Raw genomic sequence first — 25,385 nt, forward strand, 5'->3', positions numbered from 1 at the left:
CTCCGTTGATTGAGGCCCTGTCTACACGGAGACAAATTCAGGGGTATATGCAAAAGGTTTTTGTCGTATTGGTGTCCATCCACATGGAAACGGTGTTTTGAGAGGCAGTAAACTACTTTTTTGAAACCGGGTCCCAGAGTGAACAAACCTGTAAATGCCTACGGTTTCGTCTCCGTGTGGACAGCCAACTGCATCTTTCTTGAAATGATTACGTCACACAAAGCGTAGGCCACTTACCCCGCATGCGCATATCGAACTAAAACAACAATGGGGTGTGTTTGTGCTGCAGAAGCTATTGAGCTTATTATGGCTTTTACAGCAAAATCTGATGCTCTTTACCACCACCAAGAACAGCACACACCAGATGTTCTTAAATCCATTGTGGAGAACAACCAGGAGGGCAACTAGAAGAAAATTTGGGGCAGTTTTCTGTGATCTACTTCTCTCTTTTGGTGCATTTCCATGGAAGCAATACAGCGCCACATACAGGCTTGGCATATATACAGCATTTCCAGTCATTTTCAGAGGTTCCGTGGTTACATGGATATTTCCTGAAACGGTCCCGTATTTACACAAAACTTTTTTTAAAATGAAATGGAAATATATCGTTTTCGTCTCCATGTGGACAAGGCCTCAGCCTCCTCACTCAACTAGTTAAGACCTCACAAGGACATCTACAGTCTTCAAGGATCACAGCACCATCAGCAAAGTCTTGATTAGTGATCTTTACATTGCCAAATGGCACATTACAGTTCACTGCCCCTTTTACTTGCCCTGTTATCCAGTCCATACAGGTACTCAAGAGCGTAGGGGCTAAAACACACCCCTGCCTCACCCCAGAATCAGCTGGGAAGAAGTCAGAGATGGAGCCATCTCACTTCACAGCACTCTCTGTTCCAGGATATAGGGCTGACTTCAGCTGAAACAGAGGATGTTGGATCCAGTGGAGCTCCAGAATCCTCCAGAGGGCATCCCTACTCACCAAGTCGAATGCTTTCTCGAAGTCAACATAAGCTGCAAGCAACCCTCTGTTGAATTCCCGAAAGCACTCATTATGCCAAGTAAATGCTGGGCTATATCTTAATTCAGGCTTGGCTGAGGCTAAGTTAGCAGAAACAGGGACCCCTGGATTTGATATGATACCGAGAAAGCCAAAACACAGAATCTCAAACTTTTGCATTTATCCCACTTAGGTTAATGTGTTCATGGATCAGTCTGTAGGCCTAAAAGTTTCCTCACTCTCCTTTGTTTGTGTTTTTACTTCTGTCGTTTTCTTCTTAATGCACCGTGGTCAGCATGCAGCATTCTTCAGACCTCTTTGCAATACTGTGATGTGATTGCTAACTCTGCTATGTGGCATGTTATTTTCTCTTTGTGCAATCTGCAATGTCATCCCTAATGTTTTGCCCTGAAAGTATGCTCCCCACAAGGACAGTAAACTCTCCAGCTAGCATCGTGCATGTGTGACTGCGGTTAGTATCCGACCACAGGGATGAACACACAGCACCAGAGTGACACGATCTTTGTGCATGAGGACTGTCCGCTCCCCTTCTCCTTCTCCAGCTAGCGCTGTGACTGTGAGGAGGAGGAGGTCAGGGGGGAGAAGGTTGTGTTAAGTGGAGTTTGGAGGAGCAATGGCCAAACACACTTTCCCCTCAGGCAAGTAGTCAGAGGACAATTAGAGGCACACACAAAACCTCACATAACCACAAATGGTTGATTCTGAGGTAAACATCTTGCCCCATTACTACCCACACTGCCTCAGGCTGCTTGGCCTACCCTGGTGACCCTTGTTACTGTGGTGATTAGATATAGGGAGCCCTCATCTGCAAACATTTAGCCAGTGTCACCCTAAATCTAACTCCTGTCACCCTTGCCACTGCAAACATGCGACTCAGAGAGCATAGTGTGCCACAGAATAATAAGTGACAAATTAATACATCTTCTCAGTGCTGCTGCTAGGTGGAAAACTCTAGATGTTTTATTTAAGAGCTGAAGTGACCATTAAAAAAAATCCTAGTTTTATACTTGACACAAAATTGTGGTTGAAACAGGTGATCTGAATGAACTGCTCCAAACACTGTACATATGTCATCATCAGTGTTGGAATTAACTGTGGCTTTTGGAGGAGCCCCAATTTTCTGATGTGCACCACGACAATCCGAGTCACATGCACCTCATGTACATATATATAAGTGTAGCTTGGTCAGCATTGGAGTTAATAGTCATTCTTCCTCTTCTAAAGCAGGGAGTTAATGCCATCAGTAACTTTCTCTTTAGGCACAATTACAACCAGGTCCACCAAAAGAATTGGCTGGGCCCCTATCAGTCCCAGCGAATGGCCCCTAACCAGTCATGATTTATTGATGATATCATTGTATGCATGTTGGATTGGATAGCACTGGTGCTAGCATCAGAGCTAACAATTACTTCATTTTGGAGCAGAAAGCATATCAAATTTCTGGGTTCTGATGTTTATTCATGACACTTTTTAACCGCTTTTTACGCTGTTAATTTTTACCACTTTTTCCTATTTTTAGCCCATTTTTAAAATTCAAGTCATTTTTGCTTCTTTTTAACCCCTTCTCAATACCTTCTCTGGCCATTTCTGCAATGTTTTGCCACATTTAACCTTTTTTTTTTTTCAATTTATGTTTTAACCTATTTTTGCTACTTTTAAAAAAATTTCGCCCCTTTTTAACCGTTTTTCACAGACATTCATTTTTTGCACTTTTTTCTATTTTAAATACATTTCAAACTTTAAGTCATTTTTGCCACTTTTTAGACCTCTCCTAATACCTTATCTTGCCATTTCTGCAATATTTTGCCACATTTAACCCATCTTTTTCAATTTTTGTCAGTTTTGGCCTGTTGAACCTGTTATTGCTACTCTCTGCCCTTTTTTTTGTTTCTTTTGAGGCTTTCAAGGAAGCTTGTTTCTTTTTCAGGGGATCCAAGTTTCCCTTAGCTCCACTGTAATTAAAACTATTTCCATCATCAAATTTTTTGATCAAAAAAGCTATTTTTATCATCTAAATGTGCAGTTTAAAGTGCTTCAACAGGATATTTAATCATTTTCTTTTCTTGCTATCTATAGGTAAACTCTGAGAATCCCAGTCAAAGAATTTTAAGTTTTCTTTGGTTCTCAAAATCCCCAAAATGCAACACCATGCCTATGTAAGGCTGGTGAGCAAAATGTCCATTTACGGCACATATATGCACCAATCAAACGAATTTCCCTCACCATTAAATTAGGATATGCCGTCACATTCCACCTTTTGACCTCTGTCCTTTGACACACAGGTCCCCATCCTCCAGGCCAAACCACCATGGACGTCCTGCCTCAGGTTACCCATTGGCTTTACTAAGCAGGGCAATAGGCTGTTTTATATCCAGGAATAAGTAAATGAAACCTTTAAGTGACAAATACTTCTTTAGTTTTACAAATTGTGAAATATTCACAATAAAACAATTATAATTACTCTTTTAAAAGGAATAAATGCACATCTTTCCTCATGCACATGCAAAATTGTAAAGTTTAATTTATTCAGCTTGGCACAATTCAAATTACTATAAAGGTTCTTTTTGAAGTACAATAAGAAAGGTGACAAAGGACAAAGTTCCAGAAGGAAAATCATCACTGCATCCCTCCACCAATCTGGACTTTGTGGCTGAGAGGCTATACCTATCAAACATCTCTGCAGAGACCTGAAAAAGTTTGTCCACTGACAGTCCCCAAGACTGTGATACATGCATAAACCTCAACATGCCGCACTGCTACTGTCCACAGTTATGTGTGAAATGTAGCACTTTGTTGATTTTTGCTCTGCAATACAAAAGGGGATACAAAATAATAACAAGGGATCTTGAGGGGGAAAAAGCAGTATTTATTCTCAATGACATGAAAACAAGGTAAGCATTAATGCATGGAAAAAAACATGTGCCCTGCAAAACACATGATAACACTTTTAAAACCATCAAACATAGACTTTATGGACAAAAGTATTTGGTCACTCCTGTTAATTATTGAATTCAGGTGTTTCAATCAGACCTGTGCATAAAATTATCACCTAGCCATGCAGTCTCCCTTTACAAACATTTGTGATCCTAATTGGGTCATTCTGAAGAACTCAGTGACTTCAAGTGTGGCACTGTGATGGATGCCACCTTTGTTTGTGAAATTTCATCCCTCCTGGATATTCCACAGTCAACTTTAAGTGTTATTATTAGAAAGTGGAAGTGTTTAGGAACAACAGTAACTCAGCCATGAAGTGGAAGACCATATAAAAATCACAGAGTGAGGTCAACCACTGCTAAGGTGCGTAAAAGTTGGCAAAATTATGTAGCTGAAGAGTTTTGAACTATGAACTGTGGTGGGACCTTCATTGAATGGGTTTCCATGGTCAAGCAGCTGCATGCAAGCCTCACATCACCAAGTCCAATGCTAAATTGATGAGTCTGGGTTTGGCGGATGCTGGGAGAACGTTACCTGCCTGACTGCACTGTGCCAACTGTGAAGTTTGGTGGAGGAGGGATAACGGTTTGGGGCTGTTTTTTTAGGGTTTGGGCAAGGCCTCTTATTTCCAGCGAAGGACAATCTTAATGCTTCTGCATGCCAAGACATTTTAGACAATGCTATGCTTCCAACTTTGTGGCACAGTTATATGTCCTTCTCCTATTCCAACATGACTGTGCCTCAGTGCACAAAATAAGGACTATATGTGGCCAGCCTTAGGGATATATCTAAATGTGAGCATGCAGAACCATGTCACCACCTCTTATATGATCGGCAAAAGAACTCAAAATCTCAGTATCTCATATGTCTTGAGGCAAGGTGTAACTTATTTTGCCACATATGATGATTCAATCCATCCATCCATCCATCCATCCATCCATCTTCTGCTTATCCAGGGCCAAGTCATGGTGGCAGCAGGCTCAGCAGCCAACCCAGACATCACTCTCCCCAGTGACACTTTTTAACTCCTTCTGAGGGATCCTGAAGCGTTCTCAAACCAGACAGGAAATATAATCCTTTTAGTGCATTCTGAATCTCCCCTGAGGTCACCTCCCTGCTGGGCATGCCTGGAGAACCTCCAAAGGTTGGCACCAAGGAGGCATCCTGACCAGATGCCTGAACCACCTCAACTGGCTCCTTTTGATGTGAAGGAGCAGTGGCTCTACTCCTAGTTTCTTCTGGATGTCTGAACTCCTCGCCCTTTCTCTAAGGCTTCCAGGTCAGCTCTTTCTTCCCCACAAAAGGCCAGCATGAGGGCTGCGGTACTGTTGATGCTGCACCAATCTACCTGTCAATCTGCCTCATGCTCACAGATGATGATTCTTGAATTTATTTTGCTTTATTATAACACATTAGTATGCTATTCTATTGATTTGATGTTTCTTCATGGATTTACATCACTATAGTTTATTTTATGTAATCCAGGCACGTTTAAGTTCTAAATACTTATCTCGATACACCTGACTCTCTTGCCTTTTCCTCATGGCCCCTTGGTGCACAAGGCCCCAGGCAGTTGCCTACCTTTGATTGTTGAGGCATTGTTTTATTAAAATGCATTTCCTTCTCTGCCCCTCACTGAAACTGAGTATTTTCCTTTTAGGATTTCATCTACTGTCTATTCTCTACTTTTTTTTCTTGCATCTTTCTTTGAAATATGACCGGCATGCACAGCAACCTTAAATCGAGACATTCCACAAATATTTCTTTTCAAACTATCTGCTCATCCTCATAAGTTTGTGCTAGAGGGACAGTGACCTCTAGTGGTATTGACTCAGCACTGCAGTCAGCAGCTAAGCCATACATGTATGAATTAAGAAAAAAATATTGCAGCTGAAAGTATAGAAACCTTTGGAGAAAGTTCACTTTTGAGAATTAGATGAATTGGTTATTTGTTTCATCATGAATTTGCTTTAATTGTTGGGTAGCAAGGTGCACAATGCACAGTTGTTTGCAAATGCACAGTAGGCTAACCATCAAGCCATATAGCTGTCTTAGCTTATACATATGGAAACACTTAATTGGGCATTGATGCATTCAGTGACTTGCTTCCAGCGGCACTGGTACTCCTGTCACATGTTTGGCTCATAACGGTCCTGCAGCTCATAAAACATGGGTGTAAAGTCTATGGTTATTACTTGGAGGCGGAGAAAAGCAGCATAACACTAAAAGAAACATGAGAGCCCAGGGGAGGTCTTCTCTGTGCACCTGAGGATTAAAAGAACAGGCAGCCTGGAAAGCAGGCTCTGCCGAAGACTTTATTTTGCTTCATTACTGCCTGCTGCTCCACAAAGTTAAGGCTGTGCACACCTGGGAACTAGTGTCAGGAGTCAGAAAAACAGAGATCCCCTGAAGCTGACAGTCTTTTTCAGGCACTCCAGAGATCATTGTCTTTGCCTCTTTTGTCTCTTGACCTCACTGTTCTGTTAGCCAGGGAGTGTCGGGTAAAGCCTGGGTTAATGACGGTGCCACTGAGGTTATGAATAATGAATTATGACCGGGTCTGCAGGTAGCCACTGGTCAACTATGCGAGCTGACTATGATCTTTCTAATGCAGCTTTCAAATAAAGACTGTCATTTGGCCTCAGTGGCTTGAGGGCACTGTTTGCTAACATGCTGAACTCTGCTGTAACATTATCAATTGGTTGTTGTTGAGGGTAGTTTTAAACATTTTTTTCAGTCTAGTTTATACTAAGTCATTAGAAATAGTCAGATGTTTTGACAGGTTATTATCATGTATTATTGCTTTAAAGAAAAACACTTAGACACTTACTATCCAGGCAATAACGAAGAAAAACAAAACTTCAGAGAGCTATGTTTTGTGTTAAATCATGAAGATGTAAGGTTACATAGATCTGCTTAAAAGATAGAAAATATATTTATTTTTGAATTTATTTTTTATTGTACTTTATAAAGAAAAAATACAATACATACACAAGTAGTGCTCAGGCTCATCAACACAATGAGGACAGAAAACTTACAGAACAACACAAGTAAACAATGCAGTTGTGCTGAGATAAATTGTCTTCACTTCATGTCCTCACATTTTTGCACAGAGACATTCATATTGTTTGTTTTGAACATGTCACATGGATTGCATCATACAGAACCCCTAAAGGGACATGAACTGAAAACAAGTATAACATGAAACTTTCTTGTGTGCACCAGAAACTTCCTTTTGCATTCATGAGCATAAAATACTGTGGAAGCCTTTTCCTGCCTCTTTTAAAAGGAAACAAACCTGACATTTAACCAGTTGTTTTAATTTTAAAAAAAATCAAAAATGTTGAGATTGTGAGTCATAAATAAGATTTAAAAAATCAAACGTTTTGAGATACTTTTAACAATGTAGAACTCCTTTGGCGGGAGCCATTCGATACAGCAGATAAATTGTAAGAACATTGAAGATGACTTATTTATTGATTGATTAAACATTATATGACCTACTTCGTTTGCATGTGGACTCACATGAGATTGTACTGAACAAATGAACTTTTCTTCTGTTGTGAAGCCACATTTATAATCCTCAGTGTATTTACATCCATTTCTTTATATTATTGAATGACTCCCACTAAAAGGGTCCAGCATATAGAGATGTCAGAATTTTGACTTTATATGTCAGAATTATGACTTTTTATCTGTTAGTTTCTACATCTTATTAGATAAATTGTGCTTTTTTCTCATGATGTCAGATTTCTTTGTCATAATTATGAATAAGTATCTCATAATTTCAACCTTTGTCTAAAAATTGTCGCTTTTAAATCTCATAATTCCAACTTTTTATCTTGGAATTATGACCTATCATCTGAAGACTTTGACTTTTAGCTCAAAATGTAGAATTCTTTAACTCATAAATTTGACTTTTTATGTCACAAGGTTAGGTACGGTAACTTTATTCATACCTGTAGGTAGATTTAGTCATCTTTTTTTTTGGTCACAGCTACTATTTGGTATCTAATAATTTAGACTTTTATCTTGCAATCATGACCTACCATTTCCAACTTTTGACTTTTTATTTCATAATTACACTTTTCTGTCTCATAATTTTGAATTCTTGTCTCATAGTTATGAACTTTCATGTCTTATTTTTTATTTTTTATCCAAAAATTTCAATTTTATATCATGACTTGTAATTGTTTCTACTTTTCTGCCCTCTCAAAATTTCAACTTTTCGGCACGAAGTAAAGACTTTTTTTTTAATCTATTTTTCCTTTTTATGTAAAAATCACCCCGTTCTCTTGTAATTTTGAATTTTTGTTTCATGATAATGACTTTTTATCTCGTAATTTCTACTTTGATCGCATAATTTTGAATGCATATCTTGACTTTTGTCCTAAATTGCTCATTTTTATCTTATACTTTTAACTTTTTATCTTGCATTTTATCCTACCTTCTCAAAAATTTGACTTTTTAGCTCATAATTTAGACCTTAGATGTATATCATCATTATGACTTTTTGTCTGACAAATTCTTTTCTTTTTTTCAGAATCATTTATTTTTTCCCGTATTTTTTTTTTTTTTTTTTTTTTTTGTCTTTATTTTTCTTCATTTTTCTTACGCCCCTTTAGAGCCTCCATACAATCGGGTATTGTTCAACAACGCAACATATGTTTAAAAGATAAGTGTATATTTTTATAACATTAAAAAAAATAAAAGAAAAACCAAAAGAAGAATAAATAAAATTAAGTAAATAAGTAAATATACATTTTTCCATAATAATTTAAAGGATGTTCTTTCTTTCCATAGATATCTTTTTAAAAATATTGGTAGGAAACCGTTTTATCATCATCACATAATAGGCTATATTCAGCTTTCCTCAAGCACAAGGCTTGCTCTGGGGGTAAACTGACTCTTTTATTAATCCGTAAAGCTTTTTTTTCCCTCCTCTTTTGACAAAACAAGATCACAGACAACATACGATGATAAAAACACTCTTCACTTTGGATCTGTCAATCGTTATTATCGCTGCACTTGTGTCCGTCAATCAGTCACGGGTGTGTTTCTGCGTCATCGCCCCCCAGCCAATCGCGTGGCGACGTCCAGAAACGGGGAATCCAAGACATAAACCTCGCAAACATGGCGACGCTCCGACGAGAGTACAGAGATTGGAAATACGACCGTTTTTAACCGAGCAAATAACCTCCTCCTCGCATGTTACGATGTGGTGGGGTTAACGGGAGCCATCGCACGCACAGCCTTTGTGACGATGTTTGCAGAGGTAAGTCAGCGTCAGTGAAATGGACGTGTGTACGGTGACAGCAGTTTGTTTTCTAGTGAGAAGATAGGGCTAGTTAGCTCGTAGCAGCTAGCTACTTAGCGCTAGCCCCGCAGGTAAACACACAGCAGCCTGACAGGGAGAGGACGATACACAGCCGCTGTGTGTTTCAGAAAGGCTGCTTGCTATAAGTGGCAGTCAGCATGGGATTACACAGGTAACGCGAAGTTAATACGATGAGCCGAGGATATTCTAGCTGTCAGCGCCGTCCTGGAATTAGCTCCAGAGTGGCAATGTCGTTAGTGTGCGTTTAGATTATGAGTAACGTCCCTCGACTACGAATTTCTACACAACAAACACAGGTGAGCTGGGCGTTAGCTGCTAAAGGCGCTAAAACAAGAGTGAAAGGCACAAAACAGAAACCTATGTGCTGTCAGGAAGGTTTGGTAAAAGCACAGGTGTGGGCGAATGTTTTGCGTACTGTCTTCTATAATATTAGCTTACAGTTATGTTGTTATCAAGCTATGACAGCTATCTAGCAAGACACATAGAATGTTAAGGCATTCCTTCCCTTAGTACTTTTACTTCAGAGAAAGTCTGACACATGTACAAACAGCTGTCAGTTGACTACATTTGCAGTGGTATTTAGTATCCTGACTTCTTAAACAACTGGCCTAACAGAAGCTTCTACGAAAATACTAATAATGTGTCTATGGTCCGGTGCTGTACTAATAGAGATCAAGCTGCCTTGTCACTATGCATGACGAGCCTTTTTTCTACCATGACTTGTGATGACATCGTAGTTTTACTCCGGCTCTCACATGACGTGGTTTCTCAATGCATGCTGGTTTTGACCACTTTATGGCCATGACATCTGTTGAGCTGCAAACAGCCTTTACCGTCCACCTCACCTGAGAGGCAGGTGACCTGACAACATCCAGGCACTTCTCCAGCAGTTTAAGTACAGGTTTAGCCTCAGTAATGAGGCTTTAGCTTCCTCTGCACTATTCTGCATGGCTGACCAGGAGTACTGACTTCTGTGTAATGTGCAGTCAGGTGTTGAAGTATAGTGTAGCAGTGCTTTGTAAAATGTTGCTTCCTTGTAGCTTTGTGTAGGAAGTAAATTATCTGCTGGCATTGGACCATGTTGTAATGGGTTTTGGCTTAACAACAGTATTGCAGTGCCATCTTCATCTTTTATTGTTGATTTGAGATCAATCAATCTTTATTTTTTAAGTGCAAATTCGCAGCATATGCTATGTCAAGACATTTTAAAAAGAGCACGGCTAGACCATACTGTTTATATTTACAAAGATCAACATTATTGCACCATGAGCAAAGAAACATTTAGATAAGCAAGCAAAGAAACTTCCTTTAAAAAGGCAGAAACCTTGTGAGGATCCAGATTCATGTTGAAGAGCCATCTGCTGTGACTGATAAGTTTGGAAAGTGGGATTGAGGTTGAGACAGAGAGAGAGACAATTAGAGCGCCAACAGCAACAATTAAAACAGACTTATGGCTACAGTGCCAGTAGTAATGGCAAAAGTATGTGTGGTTTTGGCACTAACATCAAGAAGGGGTGCATGATATTGGATCTTTGGTGATATCCAGTGTGCTGGTTTTTCCAAACTCACTTTAGCTATTGGCTTTAAAACACACTATTTAAAAATGTACTGAACACCAAGTCTCTACTAGACCTGCCCTGTTACTCTTATAAAGCTCAGCATGTGGTTCCAGAAGTCAAAATCCCATTTATTTTCTACATTGTGGATTTGTATATATTAGCCGTAATGCCAGAAAAATCCTAGTGAGACTTGCCACAGGCTACCCCTATGTGAAATGATATGTGCTTTTATAGTAAACAAAAGAACGTAAGATATTCATGTCTCTTTAAGAAAAATAAAAAAACAAACATACTACAGTACCCACAATCCTAGAGTGTCACACTAGCATCTCATGTATGATTTGGAAGTTTGAAACACTCATTAATAATTAAGAAAAGAAAATCGCAATGAATTGTGGGATACGTCGTAGTGGTTGTCGATATTGTGTTTTTCAGGGCTGATTGTTGGTCACTCATGAGACCGATAACTATTTGGTACTGATATACTTTTATCATGAATTACAAATATACTTAATGTGGCAAAGTAAAATTCTATGATTAAAAAAATGAAGGAAAATAAACAATTTAGCCCAATCTAATTTTTATCCGCACGAGAACAGCACAGAGCAAGACTGTGGCAGCAGGGAAACAGGAACAGGAAAGATGACAAACATGAGGGCAAGACTAATGCTAAATCAGCTAAATGGTATTGGTTGCAATATATAGCAGTATATTGTATTGCAGTACTCACTGTATTGCAAAATGTTTAAAATCGCAATAATATTGAGTTGTGACCCAAGTATCATGATAATATAGTATCGTGGGGCCACTACTGATTCCCACTCCTAATGCTTACTGTGTCAGTGGCACCCAGGCTTAAGTGTTGATTGGCTGGTACTCATGTGATATCTAGCCAATCAGACTGTGTTGTATGCAGGAGATCTGGTGAGTCTTTGGAGGGGAAATTATGCCAAAGGGTCAGACACATCTAGCAGTGGGGCAAAAGAAGTGCATTTTTTATTAATCACTTTATTGATTATTGTTGAAATAAAGTGCTGATACAGATAATTGGCTTAATGCCAGATATCTGCATCAATAATCAGTCAGGCTGATAATATGAAGTTCCTTCATCCTCATGAAGAAATATGTGCGTAGTATTGTACTTTTGCCTTTTTCTCCATTTTCAAACATATTTTTTATGCTGAATCAAATGTTTTATGGTCACAGCTAAAGGGTTTAGTTACTGGAATTCTGATGTTGATGTAAGGATTTAGAGAACTTTCAATTGAGTATTCAAATGGCAAATTTACTTGCAGAAACCATAGCCGTTGACAATGTGGACAGGCACTGTTGAGCTCTGTGATGATAGTCTGTTTGTTTTCGAAATAGACATTGAAAAAGACAAATTCTGATTCTGCAACAAATGATGTATTCTTTTAAATATTGTTCTTCACTTATGAAAAACTGGAAATATTTTGTTTGAATTACATGTACATTATATGTAAAAATGTATTTTTTAAGGTAAGAGTCAAAGCTTTCGTTGCCTTTTTCAGAGCTACAAACAGCACCATAACAGCCTGGTTAACGATAGAGTTCTGTAGTGCATTTATTAAAAATGTGGCCCTTTAAATATGGAACAAATTAAAATGTATCCTCCCAATTAAACATGTTTGTTGGTTGGTTTACAGAGAAAATCCCAACAAAGTGCTTAAATTAACATAAATAATAGTTCTTTAAAGTCCAAGAAAATTAAACCAGTGGTCATGCAGGGACTTTATAACCTAGTTTATAGTTTATTAGAATGAAATAAAGATCATCTGAGGTAGGTCTGTTGGTTCTGCTTAAAACTGCACACACTTAAAGCTCCACCTGATAAGGTGAAGCATGATGGAACATTTGGACATTTGGACATTCTGCCGAGGGCCAAAATATCTTCTGTAAATATCAGCAGAAATGTTCACATCTGCTAGTGCAGATAACTTTTTAAGCTATTCATGCCTCCCTAGTTGTGTCATGTTCCTGTGGCATATTGGATAATATAATAAAGACCAGCTTTAGACCCAGTCTAACTGTGATTGCCTCCTTTGAGCAGCGTCTTACCCAGTCAGCTTGCTGAATACACCTTTGTCCACTCAGTGAGTCTGTAGTGAGTGCATTGTTTTCATCCACAGTCGCACACAGTTATCCCCATGCTTTTCACTCCTGTCTTAATCCCATTAAGGTGCCTTAATCAAAGCTTAATGAACACATAGGCCAGTGCTTTGTACATCAGGCCTCCTTGTCATCTGGTACACCTTTTTATCTGTCCTTCAGTCAATGAGAGAGGCTGCCCTGCCAAACAAGGTGACACATTTTAAGAGTTAAGCTTTGTACAGAGCTCTCCAGATATATCAACAATGTGCCTGCGTCAGACTGAGGTAGCAGCTTCAGTCTGCCACGGATGCTTAAGAAGAAAAAAACGGTTGCAAAATAGACCCGTATTACAGCAACTAGGGATCCCTTTGGTTACTTATTGCTGTGCTTCTACTGTTAGCTTGGGAAATAACATAACTACGCTATACAGTATGTTATTATTGATCATTACTGATATTTTTAAAGAGTAGGAGGGGAGCTCCTAGCTGAGCTGCTGCTATCATTTGCCCAATTCACAGTGCCATTTTAAGCTGTGACATTTACGCCCCTGTGATGTTTTAACTTCACTATGTACATCCTGGAGGCGTTATGGGGGATGAGGTGACCCCCTGATCTCTGCTTTTTTTGTTGTGGTAGTAACACCGAAAATGCCTGAAATGTTCTTGTAGATGGTGTTAGTGCTACTTTGTCTGTGTTTTGGTGAGTGAAAGACTGTTGGATCCCTCCATTTAGAGCTGAAATGTCCACATTTTTGTCTCCCATACTTATAGAGGTTAAAAAACTAAGGGGACTCAGTATGCATCAGTGGAATCAGACTTGAGTTTCCCAAGGACAAGAGAGGACTTAAAGCAGTGTCAAACTACAGGGGGCTTGCCATTCAAGTTTGGACTGAAAACAGGGATTCACATTAGTGCTCAGTCAGAGCCAGAGAGTAGACAGCTTGTTTGTACTTCACCACCAAAAGAGAGTGTTTGTGGAATGAATCTGTTACAGCTAAGTGACATTATTTAGTGTGTTGCTGAGGTAGGACCACACAATTTTTGTGTTTGTTACAATGGTCAGAACGTCCAGTTAGGTGATCACACAGCCATGGATTCAGGCCGACTCATACGTAGTCAGTCAATGATGAGATGATGCTGGGAGGAAGGGGCCAGACAACATCCAGAAAGAAGGCTGCAGGCTTACTTTACCGCACTATAATCCATTTTCTTGACTATGTAAAGTTTTTGCAGAAGCAGTGTTAATTTTGACAGCACTTTCTAATTTAGCTTTAGTTATAGTCTTTTGCCAGAAGTATCTTTTAGTTTTAGTCATAATTTAGTCATCTAAATTGTTTTAGTTTTAGTCTAGTTTTAGTTGACGAAACTTCCCAACATTTTAGTCGATGAAATTTACAGTAAATTTAGTCGACTGATTGGATCTCTCCCCAACTTACCCCACCAACACACAGCAAAAGCAGTTGTGATTGGATCTCCCCCGTATCTCATCCCACTTTTCCACACAGTCAAAGTAGCTGTGATTGGATATATGCCTAACTTGCCCCTACTTTCTACATGACGAAATTAGGTCTGATTGAATAAAGTCTCTGTCAAACATTTTCATCTCATTTTTATTTGTTGACTAAAATGTCAATTAACTTAGTTTTAGTTTTTGTCTATGTGCACTTGTTTTTATTAGTTACTGTCTAGTTTTATCAGGGGAAAAAAGGCTATTAACGAAAACTATAATGAAAATAATTAGTCAACAAAATTAACACTATGCAGAAGTATGTCTGCTATTCTCTCCAACATTTCTCTTTATTCAGGCAGCCAGGGTCGTCCCTTTATGACATCCTGAAGGCAGGGATGTTCTTGTCAGACTTTTCTATTTCCATCTCACAGCACCAACTTCATTACTCTTTTTTTTGCTTTGCCATTTGTTTTGTTCAGATTTGTGATTTGCTCTTATTGGTCAACATCACTGAACAAATCATAGAAGGCAGCACAAAAGTCAAACATGCTAGACTTTCTCTGAGGGGTCTCAGACATGTTCACTATGTCCCTACTCAGATGAAGCAACAGCTTTTCAGTGCTGACACGTCTCCAAACCTCCAAACTGTTGCATCAGACTCTAATTGTGGTGATAGCATGTAGTCTGACCTTGGTGTCAGTGAGATGTTTTGGCATTGCAAACTGGCAGGAAAGCATCAGACCTCTTTCGTACATGTTTCTTTAACCTTTTACCAGAGATGACCACCATTTTGCAAAAGACATTTACTAGCATTTTTCTCCAGCCACTAATTCCTTTTTTCCCCTTTGTTTTGAAATCCATATCATTAACTGTTTTTACGTTTCCTCCACATTAGATAGACAAGTGTTCCTCAGGCACAGATCCGTTAATATAAAATACATTTAATAAAATAATATGTATATGAAAAATAAATAATACATAAATAATAAATAAATAATATCACTATTGGAAATGTTTGCAAACCCTAAGATAACAGCATATTTATGGTGTGGATCGTAAAATTTCCCATGTCTCTCTTTGACATTTTTATCACCATTGCACTGTAAACGTGTGCTGGTCCAAAATATACAGTATGTATGTACCTGGATTGGAAATTAACCTTTTAACCTACTTGCTACTTTGGATGGCGGATTCTAAAATCTACCAGGCACTGAAATGTTTTAGCAGCCACTTTATTTTGGAAAGCAGCATAGTGAGATGAGCTATAGTATGAAAGTCAAGAATTAAAGTATTCAGGTTATAGGCTTTTGAATTAGGGGAAATACTCCAACTATTTAAGAAAATACTGGCATACGCTGCGTTTTGTTCATATTATTTTGAGGCTGGTTTGAGTCGTCAGGGCAGCCAGGTCATAAAAATTCAGATTTATCTGCAGCTAAGACTCAACTGAGACGCAAGATAATCAGTGTGTTGTTTATGAGCTCATATTTGGAGAGTTTTCACAAACTTGAAGGTGATGCTGGAGCATCTGTTGTCGCTCATTTATATGTCCTGTACTCTATCTCTACCAACCCATACAGGGGCACTGGAAATCCATGCTGCATTTTCCTGCTTTGTGAGTGTCAGACTTGTGATTGTTAAACATCTTGTGCACGATTTCTGCAATGTCACGCCGTAAATCAAGCCTTGTTTAATTGTCTTGGACTTAAGATGAGTAAAACACTGGTTTAAAGACCTTTAGCAGGTAGACCAGCTGCAGCTCAACTCATGATACTGAGTGAAATCATCCCAGCACACAGCTGACTGTAAACATTTGACAGCAGCTCTTATACAGAGATGAGGAGGCGGGGTTCCTTGTCCAGGTATGCTCAGTTCTGATCACAAAGTCTGGTAAAAGTCTGGTTTAAACAACCAGAAAGCCATGTCTAAATTTATGTCATTTACTGTTACAAAATCAGTCTGTTATCTTGCTTTTATTTACATGCCCCGGTGGCTGGTAGGGTTAGCAAATTCACCAGACACTGCACAAAAGCACCTGCATATGGCTGGTGGCATGTGTTAATTTCCCACCCAGGTATCTACACATACCCTCCCATACACCACTTGTTAAATTTTAACCGTTTTTAAATATGTTCTTGTAGATGTTGTCTGCTGCCATGTTAATGTGCGGATAGCTTTGTCTTTCTGTGTTTTTGTTGTACTTGTTGCTCCCCCTGATATTAACATAGTTAACTTAATGACAGAAAAGAGCAGTAAAATAGGCAGAGGCTTGTCAGCTTAGAAGAGTACAGCTTTTAAATTTTGAGGCAGCTGGATTTCTGCAGGCTTTCTGTGCTGCTCTGCCTCTGACAGTGGTGTGTGTGTTAGCGTGAGCTGTTAGTGATGTGACAGCTGAAGGCCGACCACCTTCAGATGACAGAGAAGGTCAGGCACGCCGGTGTGATTTCAGAGAAACTGCAGACAAGATAACATAAATAGCACAATTAAAGCAGCTATCTGTATTTGATATAAACATTTTATGTTTCATGTAGTAAGCATTAACATGCTTGAATCATTTCCACATATGACACAAGGAAAGACATGCCATTTCCTGGTTAAAAAAGGACTGAAACCTGCTATCATTACAATTGCATTGAGTTATTTTTAGAAAGAAGATCTTACTAAAAGAACAAGATAATTATGCTCTCCAGGGTTTCAATTAAGGATTTTATTTATGATCCATTCATGTTTATGTTTAAATAGATGGTCATTTCCTTGGCTAATCAGTTTATCATATGATCCATAAAACATAATTTAACAGATAAAATGTCATCTCAGTTTCCAAAAGGGCATGCTTATTTTCTGTAACATCTTCTCTTCATCCATGTGTTCAAAAATGTTGGAAAACTGTTTAAAAGAGTTGGAAAAATTCATACTTTTGCAGCTGATAGCATCATTTACCCTTTATTTTTATATTTGAAAAACTAGCTATGTTTTCACTTGTTAACGGTAAAAATATTGTCCCAGGATCAGAAAGAAAAAAATAGTAGGCCAATGTTTTTAACTTCCTGCTCTTTACGGGTTTAAAATAAAAAATCTCCTTATAATCCTTATCAGAGTCTTCCATTCTTCACTTTTTTAGTACATCCTTCATCTCCCTCTGGAATTAGCCATCATTACTGCTCCAGTTTTCTAATCACATAGTTTCACTTACATACTCTTTTCAATCTGGAGTTGTAATCCCAGAGCTAATATGGAGGCTCACTCTATTACATTGGTCATGGTGGATTAAGCAAACATGATCAGTCAGCCCTGCTCACTTTCTCTCCCTCTGAGGTTTTAACCAAAGATCTCCCACAGGAGAGCTTTGATGGGCTGAACTAACCTCTCACCCAATGGCCACGCTGATCAACATCCCCGCATGTGGACTTGTGCTTTGGTCACAAAAATAGCCACATCCACCCTTGAGCACTTCTTCCCACACGTGAGTCTGCGGATTTACAGTGCGGGGATGTGTAGTTGTGCAGGATTTGTTTTCAAGTTGTGCCAGGAAATCTGGGAAATGATTATCTCCAAGATGCTGATAAGAGGATATGTGTGTGAGTGAGTGTGTCTGAATCTGCCTGCAGCCAAGGATGAAGGATGTCAAATAGTGAAGGCTTCTAAAAATTAGTCCCTTTATATGTGGCTGTGCTTTGAGAGTCTGTCCTTTTGTTTGGTATCACATTGTAAGAGAAAAACTGCAGTTAAGTAGCCGTGTTGAAAATTGAAATTCCAACTCATCATGATGCATTGTGACGCACCGATATCAAATCTGATTAAATCTTTTACAGGATAATTGTAATTGAATTGAATCATGAGACCAGTAAAGATTTACTGCCCTAGAGATTGTACCCATTAATAAAGTTATTTCAGTGTTCTAGTAGAGTGACCAATAAAGATTCCTGAACTTTATGGTAATTACAACTATTCATTTTCTAACAGAACACTTATCTCCAGTTGTAGGCAATCAGTAATATAACATTATAGAGGTAGGAAAAATATTGATGCAGCAATATATCATAGCCGGACTTGTGACATAATTATCATATTTCTCATAAAAAATATTTATCTCAATTTGACTTTTAAAAAAATATACAGTGCTCTGGTTGCATTCAACAGCAGCATGATAAGAATCTCGGATACATCTTATATTCTTTAGTGAATCAGATATTGTGATGTATCTGCCTTTAGCTATCTAAACAGTTAAATACTGATCCCTCATTTATCTGCACCAGGATGACTAATCACGTACAGTCATTTTCAATAGTTTTATCAGTTCAGGCCCATGATCACAGTCAGACACTCCATATAAACTGTAACCAAGCCACCTGCCATCTGTTGCTTTTGGTTTATGGCTATTGCCCTGCAGCCACATGGCTCATTAACTAAAATGTAAACCATCATTAACTGATAGAAAAAATAGCATTATTAGGGCTGTTCAGTACCTTTTTGATTAGGCATGCATGGAAACAATGGTTTGACATTGGTGTTGGCTAGGGATGCACAATGTTATCAGCATGATATCAGTATTAGCAGATAATAGCTTAAAAAGTAAACCATCGTATCAGCTAATTTCTGCTGATATTTCGAGCCAATAATTGGCGGTACATATTAGCAGTATATCAGCCTACTGGTAAAACATACAAGTGTTGGGGCGTGCAGATGATCGAGTGGTTTAAGGCACGCCCTGTGCACTCTGCACTCGCCCCATGGCCTGAGTTCAAATCCGGCCTGTGGCCGTTTGCTGCAAGTCTCTACCCACTCTCGTCCCTGTTTATGAGCCTATGCACTGTCCTCCTCTATCTAATAAAGGCACAAAAGGCCACAAAATAAATCTTAAAATATCTATATATGTCTATACAAGTGTTACAGCAGATGTAGGTGGTTACCTAGGGTGCCACACACTTAAGGAGGCCCAAGGTGAGCCCTGAACATTTTGAATGAAGCCTCGAACATATAACTGTCTAAGATAAGATAAGACAAGATACACTTTATCGTCCCCGAGGGGAAATTTGCCTTGGACAGTAGTGCAACGTATGCAGCTCAAACAACCACTTTCCTGCTCCTCTCTCAGCTCCACTTGACTCAGCCTCCCTTTGCACTGGTAAATTTTTTTTTTTTTTTTTTTTTTTTTAGTATCAGTATCGGCTAAAATTAGTCAGAAATATTGGATATTGGCAAAAATCCATTTTGTATCGGATGATATCGTCCCTGTTTACAAACATTGACCATTGGTCAAATATTGCGGTATGAGCAGATCATCTGTTACTAGTGTTTGCTTGTTGTGTCAAATCAGTGTTATACTGCCATCTGAACATCTAACTGCTGAATAAATTAAGATTGTTTTTACATGGCAGAAGAAGCGACCAGTTAGACCAGTAGGTCCAAAGTGGGCCGTGCCAGGGGGGTGTGGGGTCATAATAGAGGGCCAGGCTAAGCAGCTGCTGATGACTTCAGCCCTGTAGAAGAGGAGGAGTTTATTGAAGTCTCCTCAGATTCAACAATATTATTGCAGTTCAAGTCAAAAAGACATTGCCAGCATTTTGGATTGGAGTGGGTAAGGAGTGGCAGTAGCTAGGCATGAGAGCCTGTGCCACACTTTTCCTTTTGTATTATCCTACCTGTGTGAGGATGTTGCAAAAGGCCGTTGCATCTACAATACAAAATCAGAAAGATTTTGATGCAAAAAGATCTGTAGCAGTAAAAAAGCTCACAGTTGTCACTGAAATTACTGCAGGCCTGGGTATTTAAATCTTACAGATGTTCATTAGGTTTTTATTGTCAGGGAATTTTTCGTTTATAGAGAGTCAGATTTTTGAAGCTCAAAATTTTTAGGTTTTATGTTGTGGTAAATTCTAAAACAAAACAGGAATTTGTTTGCAAAAATTATTAATAACTGCTTGTTTGTCATATATTTGCATGTTCTTACACATTTTTCACACAATTTTCAAATCACAGGAGTTGCAATATTTCTTTAACTTGAAATGTGTCAAAATACCAGTTTAGTAAATCTGTTTTTTTGCAGTGGCAGAGATTTTATGCACATTATGCAAACATTCAAGTGCCAGTTTTTCCTCCAATGGTTTACATATGTTTTTCTTAATCAAAATGAGTGAAAGAAAAATGATAATGCCTTTAAACAAAGCAAATGACATCACATTTGCAATCAGGCAAAAATAGTTAGCTCATTCTATCTTAGACTGATGAAGCCTAGCGTTACCTTACGAAAGTCATACGCCAGCTGCGATCAGCTAGTAGCCAGCCTCACCTCCTCCACCCCAGCTGCCTCCTTTATAGCTTAAAGCTTGTTGCCCCACCATATTCAAATTCATGCTACTATGGATTCATTACTTCGGAAATAGTTTCATTGTTTTCAATACACATGGTCTTATTTATGGAATTATTTATTGCTTGAATTTGTCGCAAAACACACAAGATTAACCCAAGACTAATCGCATATTAAATCGCAATATTGGGGTAAAAAATCGAAATAAGATTATTTTTGCAAATCGTTCAGCCCTAATACGTACAGTGAGGGGTATTTTTATCTGCCAAAGGGGGGCCCGATAGAAAAGGTTTGGGAACCACTGAGTTGGACAAGCTCTGGCCCATTTTCATGGTCAAACGTTAGAGAAAATGTTGGCAGTCTTGCACCAAAAGGAGGAGTGATGAGGGCCTGAGTTTCACTGTGCAATTCTGGAAATCACAGACAAATACAAATATAAAGTTATAATTTTACTAAAAGTCTTTACTGTGCTGTTGTTTGTGCGCTTTCTCTTCCTCTTTTTAAACACAAACATACATCCGTTTGGACAGGCGTGAGCAGAGGTACTGTGGGTGTCTCTGTCACAAACAGCAGTTAGTGAGCCAGTTTACAAACTATCCAGGTAGCCTATAGTTGTTGGCATTAGATTGCCACTATGAGCGCTAAACTTTTCTCCACACTCTACTGCGTGTGTTGCAGTAGTGTCACATGCTCTGCATCCCTAAATGTTTGAGATGTTTTGAAACATCCCCGTCATGAACGAGACTCATCCTCAATCGTATCACAGTGGACCCATAGGAAACATTCAGGGGTCAAGTAGTGAATTATAGGCTAAGTTATGTTGGCCCTAATTTTAACAATTGGTGCATTTCTAATTTGATCTAGAAAATGGTTGTAAAGTTTGTCGGCTGTGTCAGGCCTCACTCATTCATAACCAAAGCATTGAGTGATGACATTCAGGATCAAAGGCTGATGGTGCTGGAATTACTAACATCAGCTAAATACTATAAATTTACTTCACACCATTTACCAAATGCTGCTGAGACTAGCTGACCAACCGCAGTTATGATTCGCGTTTAAATGGATGTGAAATTTTTCACCTAGGAACATCACTGGCATCATTATGTTATTATCTTTGATATTATTGTTAGCATGGGCAACATTAGTGATGGTGTTGTATCTTGAGTTACCACTTTGTTATTCCCTCCCCTATTACTTCAGTTCATTTATGTCTGCCTACATGTGCAGAAATCTTATTAAGAGACTGGAGCTATTCATGACCATATTTGTGTCAATTCATTGTGTGTGTGCATAAGGAATGCCTGGATGTTTAGATGTGTGTGTGTGTGTGTGTGTTCCTGATGGGCCCGGGTGTTAATCACTGGAACAGATGGTTCATGTTTAAAACCCTGTGTAAGCTGTAATGACTCAAGAGTGTCAGTTATCATCTCTTCTCCAAAGCCAAGCCTCCACAGCCTCATCACATCATCATACAGGCCCAGTGGCAGCCTTCACATTCACCACTCCTCAGCGGCACTGCTGACGTCAAAGTGTGCTTATATTACCCATTTGAACTGTATTCAAATTCCTTCATAAGGAATCATAATGTCCAGTAGACTTAGACCATATTTAATTACATGTTCAAAAAGCAGTTCAAAAAGAACTTATAACCTTTCCTGATGATACTGACCTTGGTTCAGGAATTTTGTCCATATAACTAGGTTATCAACATTAAAATGACCTGAACATTTATATTCACAAAGACTTTTTAAGGAAACACTGTGCTGTCTGTTTGGGCAGAAATAAACATGGTATCAGTACTGAGGTAATTTAATTGATTTTCAACATTAAGCTATCTTTGATTAATGTTTCTGTGCACTTTGATCCAGTTTACCAATCACTAAGGCCAGGCTCAGACTACAGGCGATCTCATTCCCAACCACCCACTTCAACCTTTGAATATCAGAGAAAACATCTGGTTCAGGGCTGTGGTTGATTCCAGAGTTTGGCCCAGATAATCTGTTAGTATGAGGGCTTTACTGACTGGGTCTTTAACAACTGACCTCAATCATCAGGTCATTCCAGACAATTTCTTAACATGTAACAGTGATGAAGATTTTAGATCCAGATCATCACAGAAGTACTTGCCCAGAGGGACCACAACGCGATGAGAACTCAAAGGAGGAGATAGGGGTTGTCTTGCACATCAACAGTAAACACTCCAGCCCCCCAGGCTAACGTTAGCTAGACTCTGACTGTTGACATAAAACTAAAAACGCACAAGAAAAGTACACAACTGTGTTCTGTTTGTCTTCCCCTAAACAGTTTCACATTAGGACTTGTTATCCTTCTGCTTCTCTTCCTTTTCTCTACAAAACATCTTTATAACTGGTCTTAGCCCACCCTTTGTTTTGATTACATCTCTCTTCTCATAAAGGAATGTGTGAGGGGCGATGTTACCCCCTCTGACTCACAATAATCTTCTCATTCACAACATTCTGTGGAAAGTGGTGCACAACTATTTGATTATTGTGGCTATGTTTGAGATCAGAGTGATATCTTTTCCCTGGGTGTACTGGTGGCATTTAGAAGATAGATTTTTTTTTTTCAAGAATTCTCACAGTTTGAATTTATAAAGAAAAAAATCTAACTTTTAGTGCAAGTATAATCTAAAAATATTGGGGATACACCATACTATTGGCCTGAAATATGTATCAGCAGATCTCAGAATTTTGACAATATTCACAACTGATATAATGACTGTAGATATTGGCCATGTACTTATCTGTTTTTGGAGTTGAAGTCTTTTTCTTTGTTCATCCTCAATCTTTAAACTTAAAGGTGTGTTTCATGCCATTACTGATACTGGTATCTGCTAAAATGAATCTGTAAATCAGTTTATCGGATATTGGCCAAAATCCGATATTGTGCATCCCTAAAAATACGATTTTCCCACTGATTTTAAAAGAACCTGGTATGTGGCATTACTAGAAGAGGCTGTCAGCAGCAAATCTGAAAGCTGTTTGCTACAACTATTAAACTATGAGGCTGACACTCTCCAGTCAGTTGGTCGATTAGTTGGTCAGTGAGCTGTCCTCAAACCACAGTCTACTTTGGTCGGACAACCTTACAGAGAAACAGAGGAGTGCAATGTGGTAGACAACTCTATGCAACTCTAAAGAACTTAACAACACTTTGACAACTCAACATACATGTACAGGAAGCGGCGATTCAAGTGTTTGCTTCTCCTTCTGACAGCTTCTGCCCCTGCTGCCTGTTTTATTCACCTGTCAGTAAATATGATTTCTTAAGACCCTTTATTAAATCACAAAGATGCACACGGTTGAATTAGTTTCTGACACATGGACAAAGAACAAAGGAGAGAGACAGCAATGTCTCCCGGTCCCTATTAGTTTCTCTTAACATCCTGAACTGTAGAATTTTTTCAGTTCACTATAAATGCACTTGGCATGCTGTCTGGGCAGTTTGGATATTACACAGCGCCGGCTGGAACAAGTGGGTCCTGTACATTTTTATCATTAAGACAAAAGCCAGCTGAATTATTCTGTGTAATACTAAATGGTTATTGTGCTGTGATCATGGGAATCATATGAACATAGTCTGGTTCATGCAACTCATCTCTGAGTCAGATATCATTTTAACACACTAAGGACAAAAATAATTTATTAAGCTGAAAAACTTAAGCTTTTTTTTAATGTTGAAGTGTATTTGGACTACCAGAAGGATGAAATGAGTACGCTGTCAGTGATCAGGTTGATTGAGAGATTGAGAGCTTTTGTTTGATCAGGCAATTCATTGATGTGTGGGTGTAATTTCAGTTGATTGAGTTTTCCTTTGGTCGACTACAGGCCTGGTAAACACAAATTAACTAAAGCAGAAGAAAGCAGCAGTGATACTACTGTAGAGTTAGAGACTGAAAAGATGCTGGAAACTAACTGTACATCTGTTAACTAGAGAAACAAGCTTTGTTTCTTTAGTTAAAATAACTTTGACTCAGCAATGAATCTGTTAGCCTGTTAATGACAATATCCTCTGTGTTACAGTAATTTCCTGGAAATGTAAATCCCTAGTTGCAATGGGATTTCTTTTGTTGTGTTAGAAACAGCAAATTACTGGCGTTTGACTATAGACCCAGCAGATGGATGCTGCGTCAGGATAAACCCACTGTTAAGACTGAAATCTTACATGGGTAGAGTGTTGTTAGCTTACTTTGTGGTAATGAATCATCAGTTATAACTGCAGAGCTGCTGAAAGCTTTTCACCATCTTTGTACTGAGAGGGTGAAAGGTGAACAGAGAAGATGTTTTACTGCAGTTCAAACTGTTTGCATGGAAGTCATTATCTTTACTTTAATTTGGTTTTATTTTGAAGGGTGATATCTTTTGAAAGTTGCCTTGGTAGTGTGTGAGTTCAGAAACAGCAGTTCTTTTAGATAGACAAAGTTTGTGGGTTTTTACAAGCTACTCTGTAAAAAGCACTCCTTTGTATTTCTACCACTCCTACCTCAGCTGTAATAATAGTCCCTTTCTTTGGCCAGCTTTTAGTCGCTTCCCAAAGTCTTTACCCCACTATTAGTGACTTCGTCCCAGCCAGTTATGACTTGCTAAAGACTAGGTAGTCAAGCCAGTTCGGACACATTCTGCTGTTTGGACAATAGTGCGGTCT

The 25,385-nt window shown here is 38.8% G+C and overlaps 1 protein-coding gene across 2 annotated transcripts in view; it reads left to right on the forward strand.

Moving 5' to 3' along the window:
- The first annotated feature begins 9,078 nt into the window (after window positions 1–9,078).
- The window catches only part of snx13 (sorting nexin 13), a 46,253-nt gene continuing 29,946 nt past the window's right edge, over window positions 9,079–25,385 (forward strand). For both annotated transcript variants that reach the window (XM_041809268.1, XM_041809269.1), the window contains exon 1: window positions 9,079–9,230. In XM_041809268.1, the coding sequence (XP_041665202.1) occupies window positions 9,219–9,230 (12 nt within the window). In that variant the 5' untranslated portion in view covers window positions 9,079–9,218. The remainder of the gene's footprint in view (window positions 9,231–25,385) is intronic.

The sequence above is a fragment of the Cheilinus undulatus genome, linkage group 16 (assembly GCF_018320785.1).
Source record: "Cheilinus undulatus linkage group 16, ASM1832078v1, whole genome shotgun sequence".
Lineage (NCBI taxonomy): Eukaryota > Metazoa > Chordata > Actinopteri > Labriformes > Labridae > Cheilinus > Cheilinus undulatus.